The 10,908-nt window shown below is 31.5% G+C and overlaps 1 protein-coding gene across 2 annotated transcripts in view; it reads left to right on the plus strand.

Moving 5' to 3' along the window:
• The window catches only part of LOC145295888 (transforming growth factor-beta-induced protein ig-h3-like), a 130,526-nt gene that overhangs the window by 102,749 nt on the left and 16,869 nt on the right, over nt 1–10,908 (plus strand). For both annotated transcript variants that reach the window (XM_080141642.1, XM_080141641.1), the window contains 2 exons: nt 4,685–4,821; nt 9,177–9,359. In XM_080141642.1, the coding sequence (XP_079997768.1) occupies nt 4,685–4,821; nt 9,177–9,359 (320 nt within the window). The remainder of the gene's footprint in view (nt 1–4,684; nt 4,822–9,176; nt 9,360–10,908) is intronic.

Consider the following 10,908-nt stretch of genomic DNA (forward strand, 5'->3'; position numbering starts at 1 on the left):
TAGTTTGTAAAAAAATTTGTTTTTTTTTTAATTCACGAGCCAGTTTTAAAAAAAAATCAAAATGGCAGCGACTTTGAAATGGAGAGCTCCGTTTTCAATTTGAAGGAGGGGCATCTGAGCATTCTGTGTTAACAATTTAAGAGAATTCCGTCAACGTAAGGAATATTTATAAACATATTTTAATATTTTCCGTTATTTTGTGCTTGAGGAATATTCGATTGTGGCATGTGTAGTTTATATAAAAATTCATTTAAGTAGTTATCGCCTCAAATTTCGTTTTAATTTCGGTTTGCTGAAATTATTTCAAGTAAAGAGCATTAAAAACTATTTCAAAACAAAAAAAAAACATGAACTGAACTTTTATTGACTATGATAAAATTTATTTCTTGTATATTTATTTTTTCGGGTAGACGTTTATTGGCTTTTCTGCTAAACACTTACTAAATAATATCGACGAAATATCGAAAAACAAAGGAACAAAAACAGTTTTTAAAAATAATGAAGCTTTACTTACTTTAGTAAAATAATCCGAAACAGCAAAATAGGATATTAAAAAAGTAAACACGTAATTACTTTTGTTTTTTAAAGCAAAGAATCGATAAGAATAAGAAGAAAATGGCGCCCTTTTCAAGCAGAACAGCTTCGTTTCAGTTTTACAGTATTGAACGGTGTTGTATTGCCCCCTCAAATTCAGGGTTGTACTATTGTAATGTAAAAAACACGCAGAAAGGTTTGTAATCAACTGAATTCCTTCTAGTACACTGACAAAAAAGCTTAAACAGATATATAAATAAAAATAAAAAGGTTATGTAAATGTTTTTAAAAAGACACGTAATCACGTGAGCAGGATTTTTTTCTTCTTTTGACACGATAACAAGTAACGTTCTTATTTTTATTATTTATCTATTTATCTATTTTCGAAAGAGTTTCATGTGCAAGTGGAGAAGGAAAAAACAGAGTTATGCAAAATTTGTATCGAGAATTGTCTTACATTCGGACTTTTTTTTTTTTTGGGCTTTCACTTTAATAAGAATGTGAATTTATGAGATGAATTTATTCGACACAATATGATTCAACTCAAAAACATAAATAAAAGCTAACGTGAATTAAGATTAAAGTTAAGGTGTTATTGTGGGCCCTCATCCCTATTAAAAAACCTTGTTAAACTTTGTTACATATTTACATTCTATGGTGGTCAGGCGCGAACGAACACCCAATAATTTTATTATACCATATTTCTTGAAACTGAAACATAATTATCAAAGTATACTTACGCAAATAGATATGAAAAGTCTTTGTTAAAGTTTGTGCCATATTTCCATGGGGTACAGGCGCGAACGCAGACCCCACAATTTTATTATACCATCCCTATTTAAGTTAAAACATACTTATCAAAGTATTCTTATGTACATCTATATCACAGACCCTTGTAAACGTTTTTTTTTTTTTCATTTTTTATTTCCTTACTTTGGGGGCCAGGCACGAACACAGACCCCACAATTTTTATGAACCTCAGTTCTGCAAGATCATACACACCCATTCCTGATCCTCGATACATCTATCATTATATGTAATCAGTTTTTTAAAATAGTCAACCATATAGGAGCCTATTCGTGACCAGACACACACACACACACACACACATGCACACACGTTTAGCTTTATATTATATATATATATATATATATATATATATATATATATATATATATATATATATATTGTTTTAACAAAAACCAAGACTTTAAAGAATGGGTTGATAACAACAAATATTCTATTTAATCGTTAGTTACAATTGTTTCAAGACTATTCGGACAATTGTCCGAATAGTCTTGAAACAATTGTAACTAACGATTAAATAGAATATTTGTAGCTACTAACCCATTCTTTGAAATTTTTGTTAAAACAATGTATGAATGCTCAATTATGAAATATGATAATTTTGTAGCTTACAGTTTACGAGTCACTCATCTATTTTTGGCTTAAAATTTATTGGTATATGAACGATTACTGAATTATAAAAGCCCAGTAAAATTCGGAATACTACAAATAAGACTACACACACACACACACACACACACACACACACACACACACACACATATATATATATATATATATATATATATATATATATATAGTCTTATATATATATATATATTGCTTTTTTAGATTACTGTAAAAACACGTGTAATAGTTGCATATATTTGCGCAAAAGTAAAAAATGCATTCCGACGTCGGAGTGTATTTTTTACTTTCATTCACACCGAGGACTTTTCTGGCGGTTGAAGGTTCAATCTTCAGTACAGTACAGACGATACAAAGAATACAAATGCAAATTAATTAAGACTTTTATCCAGTTATTGCTGGCGGAACGAGAGCATGCCAAACTCGTTGATTAAATAAAATATTTCGTTCGAAATTCCGTGCAGATTCCCGAGTTTGACTAAAAGCTTTCCGGGTTCGACAAGATACACCTAAAAAATCTCGGGGTTAAATCAGCCGAAACGTCGTATGAATAAGACTCGAGATGAGAACAGTAGTCTTAATAATCCAAGTAGTACAAATTATCAATCCTCATCTAAAAAATACAAAAATAATACAGACAAAAAACAAAGTGCATCTCATTCTTATGAATGAACAGGGTTGCGGCTTTTTTTTATTCGTTCGTAATTGTTTTGTATAATGATGTCATTTTTTTGTGAATGATGTTTATGGCATAATAGGATCATGAAAAGACACAAGATTAAAACGTGCTATTTTGTAAATCTTGTAAATAATTTGTAAATTTTGTACAAATACACATTTTATCATCATTTGTTATTCCTTTCCTTTGTTTCATTGTACTTTAGTCGAAATTCTCAAGAATCAAGCCTCCCACCTACCTTTAGCTAACACTTGATCTTTATATGAGATACGTAGATATTAAAATATTTTATTAAAGTTATTTCCCTCTCAAACACGGACTAATAATAACGTTGAGAACATAATTTCCTTCTTTCCAGTTGACTATTTAAATCATGTTATAGTATATCTTTCTTATATACCGCAATTTCTATTATTTATTTTCGAGGCTAAAAGTCATGTAATGGATTTTGATCAAAATCGAAATATTGATTTTTGACATAAGGTTTAGTTATAACTTTATTCTTAAGTTGCTAAGAGGACATAAAAATGGTGGTAAACTTTTGCAAAAATATCGTGAAAACAGAATATTAGTTTTGCGTTCATTTGTCAAACGCATGTTTTGTTTTACTTCAATTGAAGTTCTCAGGAATCAAGGGGCCCCTTCTTGGTACTCACACTTGATCTCTATATGAGATACATAGATATTCAAATATTTTATTAAAGTTTTTTACCTCTCAAACACGGACTTAGTAATGAAGTTGAGTACATAATTCCCCTCTTCCTTATACGCTATCTAAATATGTTATAGTATATCTTTCTTGTGGTTTCTTGGTCTTGCCGAATTCCAGGACAAGGATTCATCTAGTCTGGTAGAGTATCAAATAGTGCTTTTACTATAGGTTACATCATTTGATAAAGGTGCATCAATCCTTGTATGTGTGGGGTAAATCATATCGAAGAGATCTTATCTGTGCTGCGAATACAATGTTATTTTGAATATTTAGTCAGGGTTTACTTGTAGAGGGGCGTGGCCCCATGGCTGATTGTGGGAAATGTGCATTATTTATTATAAAAGCTAGTGTGGGTTAATCATACTGAGGAGATCTTATTTCGGCCGCGAATACTATTTGATATTGAATGTTTAGTTAAGGTTTATTTGATTTTTGAATATTTGGTCAGAGTTTACTTATAAGGAAAAGTATCGCCATGTCAGGTTGTCCTGACAAACACCTGTACAGAGAAGCTTTAGACATTCAAGGATATTATCTAGTATGCATTCAAGTTTTCTACAGTATGCATTCAAGCTCTCTTTCTTTCTCTTATTAATAAAATGAAATGTTTTAATTCAAGACATTTTTTCGTTCTTTTCCTCCGACATATTTGCCGTTGAATAAAAGCGGATTAACATGACCAATAATGATGCTGTTTTGTTATTGCTTACCATCTTTCATTCATTTCGTATGAATCGGTTTTTGTTGGCATTCGTTTCCTTGATATCTTTCTAGTTAGGATTCTTTCTAGAAAGATATTGAGTACTTACGGGAGGGACACGTGAAGGTTGTCTATATCCCCAAGTGAAAGTGTTTCTGTAGGACTGACTGGATTCGAACTTGGAACACCTGGATTGTCATTCATGTATGTTAACCACTTAGGCACCGTCACTTACTTGTGTTAGATTATGCCGGGGCGACACTGGGTTACCTTGTTAATAGTCGATTTAGAAAATCAACTATTATTATTAAAAGTTGGTTGCAAGTAACAGCTTGTTTATAAAATGTTATATGTCTTCTTGAAACTGTATCTATATGTGCAGCGCATATATGTAAACGTATAGACACATCTACAAGGAATATTATGATCTACCATATCGTTAACACTGGTGCCAATGTAACAACCTGGGTATGCTACTTTCGTCAATTTTTTCAATACGTCATCACGTTCACAATTATAGATTTTTGTTTAAACGTATAAATATTTAACGACAAAACAGTTCATGTATTAAACTAAAACATGTGTATAAAACATCAATTCCTTTGATTTTCTATTTCAAAAACAGCGAAAACTTTCTTGGAAATTGCCGAAATCGAAAATGCTGATCACTTTGTCCAATTGGTTGACAAGGCTCAGTTGACAAATGAACTGAACGATTTGAAAAATGTCACCATATTCTTACCAACAAACGAAGCCACACAGGTAAGACATACTACCTATACTTACAACCATGTACAGTTTAACATATGTTAGTAATTTTGGCGCTTCTTCCTTATTTAGAGCGAAACTCGAAAAATGAATTTTCATTTAAAAATGAACTATCTACTTACTTTTATGTTCATTTCAACTAAATTATTATCTTCTCAATTCTTATCTACTAACTTTCCATGTTGTAATTAGTTAACTATTACTGCATTATTACATAAAACATGTACTTTGAAGAATCTATAACTGATAGTCGCCATTAATTGTAACAAGACAAACATCAGTTATTTCCCCTGACTTCCATGCTGTTTATTTATGCATAAACTTGAATTTTTTTTTCGAAAATTATTTTCATGAATAATTATTTTTTTATCTAATCGTTTTTCATAATTTTTGGATATGTTACAACATACAATAGTAAAATAAGGCTCGGAATATTTAGTCATTCACACGTTGTGAGTTGAAACGCTTTGGGGTATGTATGAGTAATGGGTATAGATTAAATGGTAGTAACAACTAGAGTTAAACGAGGATTAAATATGGTTTGCGGATTAATAAACACTTTAGAAAATTTATCGTATAAGGAGGGTTGGTATGATTCAAGATGATCTTCCAACTTCAGATGTTAGTTTTCATAAAGAAACAATCACCAATACGTTTGTCCATATAAGGGAAAAATGTATAGTTTCTACTTAATATAAATTTAGGTAGAAGTCCAAACTATGGCTAATAAGTAGAGCTAGGATAACAGCATATTCTTTTCATTGTTTTGACTCTAAAGTGTTTATATCTTATATGCTTTTATATAAAGTGATGTGGTTCTCGGTTGATTAACTGTGTCTAGCTGTGTCGGATATATGGTCGAGAGTCAAAACAATGAAAAGAATATGCTGTTGTCATAGTCCTACTAACAAGTATCCATCTTATAGGTAATCTATTGAGTAAAGGTATATATTATAGATAATGCATATCTAATAACAGATACCTATAGATGTTTGGTATCGATTTTTAAATTTGTCTTCTAACGTTACGAACCGGAAGATAACCCCCCTCTCCTTCTATGGCAAGTGTATGTATGCGATTTTATAGCAGTTTGGAGAGAATGACAATTGGGTTTTGTTCTGCTGGAATAAAAGATCATTTAACCTACGAGACATTAAGATATTCAGGAATTAGGGTAGGGTTAAGAATTTTAAAGATTTTGGAAGATGTTTGTTAATCAAGTAAAACAGACCCAGGCAGTTTCCTTGGAGGCAAAATAACAAGCCATTTTACATCGATATTTAGAAGTGAATTGTTCAGTTATTCCTGTATGATACATAATGAACCATAAACACTTACAGTAAGTATAAGCCTTATATTTAAACATGCAGTTAACCAAAGAATGATAATTTAAGAACGTGAAAAGAGTGAAGAAGTATCAGTTAATTAAGTGCACGAAATAAAATTTTAGGTAAATTAATAACTTTACAATAATTAGTATGCAATTAAGGAATAAATAAGAGGCTTGCCTTCCACGAATGTTTCGACGACACGTTGCGGTCAGCATTATAATGTGTTTCTACTTGTTTTCAGCTAATGGTCAATACTTGAGCATCTCAGCAAGGGGGGCTTTTCACGAATTGTTGTAATTTATATATATTTCATCAGTTTATTATAAATACATTTTGCAATGAATTTACAATAACGGCTTAAACAATTCAAGCAAACATAAGTAGCATTCAAACAACGCATACTATAGAATTCAGATATTAAGTATCATACTTAAATAAAGTTATTTTAGGTGTTAAAGTTTCAAAAAATAAAAATCCATCTTACAATAAATCCGATATTGTAATTATGTATCAGCATGGAGAGCAGACTCATTATTTTATATTAATTTGGATTAGATGAAGTGATTTGAAAACTGGTTAAATAACAATAAAAATGCACTATTTAATGCATTATTAAAATACAAGGATTAAATTAAGTATAAAATTAAGACGATTTAATCTGATATATAATGCAAAGATCTTGGGGAGCCATTTTTTCTTGGGCGACGGATTACAGTGTACTGCTGATTCTGTATAGTTCTTGAAGATCCATCCTCCCAGGCTTTGCGTTCTCTCTTTGAGAAGAGAGTAAGTTTATTGCTAATCGCATGAGACACCTTGCCGAGAATTTCGATGAGGCTGCACATACATCTGTTGTAGGGTCAAAGCGTTCCTCTTCTGGAGTGCTGACCTTTCAACCCCACCCCCGATCCTCATGTGACAGTTCTCACGGTAGAAGATAAATAAATACCCATTCGTGCCTCATAGTTTTGAACATTTGAAAATATCAGCGTTAACTTTACTTTTCTACAGACACCATGCCGCTAGGAAAGAAAAGAAAGAAAAACCATAAATTCATTTTATTCCCGATAATAACGTTATATCGCCGAAACTTTATTGTAGTGGCTTTCTAAACGTATGTATTTTATTTCACATTTAAACAACGCTTAGATCGAGATGAAAAATATCTTCAAATTATTATTATTATTATTATTATTATTATTATTATTATTATTATTATTATTATTATTTACTCACTAGAAGTTTTCACACCGGTCAGCATCAAGGATTTCTCCTCGAGAACAATCTTTTATGTTCCTGGAGTTTGAGTGACAACAAGTCTCTCCAAATTTCCAGTAGTCTATACTTCTTTCAATAAATTTTACAAATTAGTTTGCGCTATTGCACCAGCTATTTGCCATTGATTTCTCGCTGCAACAAACATTATTATTATTATTATTATCATTATTATCATTATTATCATTATTATTCACTTGGATTTTAAAACTTAGATTTAATTATTATGGCATCGTTTGCTCATTAAATTATTGATCGAACCCAATAAAACTATAACTTTTGAAAAGAACTGTTGCTTAAATCTTTATAAAATTCCTATTTGTATTAAGTTAACCACTTATTATTATCTTTAAGATGATGTGGGCTAATCCTTATTTATGAAACTATTATTTGAAAATAGCTTCCGAAACTTCCAGTCTTTTAATACATGAAGTTTTGCTAAGAATTTTTACACGAGAAATTACTTTCAAATCGAAAGCTTCGAAATTCTTAGAAAGGTTACTAATTATTATTTTTTCAATGATTTAAAAATATCAGATATGCTGACATGTTTACGAATGAACCGAAACGCGTAGTGGTGGATTTGATCTAAATATGAATTTAATTGTCCGTACGTGATTATTATTTAATTGTCCGTACGTGATTATTATTTAATTGTCCGTACGTGATTATTATTTAATTGTCCGTACGTGATTATTATTTAATTGTCCGTACGTGATTATTTTCACGTGGTTATGCATGTCTTTATCCAAAACACACTTCTGCAAACAAAAGAATCCTCTCCTAACCTATTTTTTAAACCTAACCTATTTTTAACAATATATTTTTTATTTTCATTGTCCATATTTTTACTGACAAATTTAATATTCAGATTTCTAAAAGAATTAACAATAGCTTCAATTTCTCACATTCCATTTCTTAACTTTGCCTACAGGTTTCGATTCTAGGCTTATTCTTATCTCATTTCCACTTATTTAATATTCTTCTAATTTACATAGAAAGGGGGCAAGCTTTCTCTATTGTCGTTCTTTATTAGTAAAAATCCATTAAAACAATTTCCTCTCCAAAAATTAAAACAAATAACATGGCTGTATGTTTATGGTTTCAAATTGGCTATTTTATTTCATAATTTTAAAAAAATGTTACGTTGAGAGGAGATTGTAAGCTTTTTAACATAGTTTCTTTTAAAATTTTTAAAATATGCAAACGAATTGACATTTGCTCCTTTATGATTTATATAAAAATGTCATTCAGAAAAAAAAAGAAAAAAATAAACAATTGCTGTGTGTTGAATTTTCATTGAAAAAATCTATGTTTTAATCAACTCTTTTTAGCTTTAAAAGTTTAAAAAAGAATTGTTAAAAATTCGTTTTAAATTCGTCCTTACTTATTTTTATTCATCTTGTTTATAATGTGTTTGAAAAATTTTCGACTACCGTGGAATTTCCACGTGTTCTGCTAGATTTTTTTAAATTAAATATAGTTTTTAAATCGTATGTTTTAAATTTCATTTTATTTTACGCAATTGCACTTTTTATTCTAATAAATGTTCAATTAATAATAAACGAATGAAAGAATATTAATTTTATTGCCGTAGTTTCAAGAAAACTCACAGACACACGCGAAATTATTTTAGGATGCTATTAATACAGAAATACAAAATATTTCTTGTGCGTAATCGAATGTGATTCAAATCTACTCGTCAATCGACTAATCATCGTGTTTATTTTATTTCTTCCAAAGGCTTTGATGAACAAGTATCCGCAAGAGACTGTCAAGAAAGGAGATGATTTAGAAGAACTGAAGACGATTCTTCGTTACCACATTGCACTTGGTGCTCTCACCCCGAAACGCTTCTACAATGACAAAGTTATCGACACGATGCTACAGGATGACCGAAAACTGCGTATCAACGAATACTCAATGGTAAGCAAGATGGTGATGGGGGGGGGTCAATTTTGATTGCATAAACCTTTATTGTTGTGGAAATAATCGTGATTTTAATCTAAAGATAATGAATTAAAATTACGAATTTGGAATTCGATCTAGCCGGCGTAATAAGAATGACAACAAACGGTCGAATGCTTTGTGTTATGTTTATTGTCTTGGCAGATTGGCATCTGTCATCAGTCCTAATCAATTGGGATTTGTGACAATGCATCCTGTACACTCACAGTCGGTATCGTTCTACGCATTGCGCCGAGACAAAATAGTTCGTCGATCCATCCATTCAATGCTGCAATGAATTCGTATCCCTACGCAAAGCAATACAAGTTCAATTCATAAAAATAATAATATTTAGTACGTATAAGTGGCATTTAATTAACCAAACTTAAATAGCAAATTTGCGCAATGAAATCTTTTTCTTAACCTGACCGAAAAATACAAGTATAATTTACACCGTGTATTACTGAGAGCCGCAAAGGGAGCCACCTAGCCTAGAGAGTAACACTGGTTTTAATTCGTGGCTCTCTCTCTCTAAAACCAACTCCCCGCTTCAAGCTTTCAACTTTCCCTTTTCGTTCTCCTTTTCCGAGGCGGGGGGAGGGGCTATGACAGTCTCTCCTTTCATTCTCCTGGGATCTTTTCATTCTTGATTGATTCGTGGTAAGAGTTATTTCGCCCCGAGAATGGATAATCCACTGAAGATAACGTGTAAGACTCTCTCTATTTGCAGGGGTTTCATCTGAAGTTTTCCTATTAAAGTTTCCTATTTCACAAAGACCGTTCCTAGCATGACATTCTCGTTCAGTGGGGTTAGTCCTGAAAATTAATTGAACAAAACTGTTACTGTAATTTATATAAGACTACTACTCGGTCATGGCTGACAGAACGAGAATATTCTACCCCTGTGGACTGTAATACAGGGTTTTCTTTAGAAATTCCGTAAAGATTCGTGAGTTCGACAGAAAGATTTTCAAATTCGACAAAATAAACCCGAAGAAGGTCAAAGGTTACAACGACCGAAACGTTGTGAAAATAACACTCAAGATGAGAATAGTAGTCCGAATAATCCAAATAATACAAGTTATCAATCCTCGTCTAAAAAATTTAGAAACACAATAACAAATATCTGGCTGCACAACTCATCATCATTTTTTTTTACAAGGGAGTAACCACTTATCAAGGCCCGAAGGCCACTCGTGAATAAGGGTTAATGAATGTAAGGTGGTAGAGTAAGTAATCGTTAATGGTGTGGATTGGGCAGAATTTTGATTATTTAAGGGGACGCTTCAACAAGAACTTGTTTACATTGAACTTGAAGGATATATTGTAGTCGGCTGGGAAGCAGGCCAGTTGAATAGTGTTCCACAGGCGATCAGTTTTAGGAAAAAAGTTTTATTTAGGATATATACTATAAATTTGGTTTCTAATCTCAGTGAGACCTTATGTCTTACTGGCAACACGTCTTGTTTTGGTGAAATAAAGTTTTAACAAATTAAAGTAAAAATAGTTGGTTCCTACAACGAGATTT

Source organism: Euprymna scolopes, chromosome 16 (assembly GCF_053919585.1).
Source record: "Euprymna scolopes isolate OS-2025 chromosome 16, ASM5391958v1, whole genome shotgun sequence".
NCBI lineage: Eukaryota > Metazoa > Mollusca > Cephalopoda > Sepiida > Sepiolidae > Euprymna > Euprymna scolopes.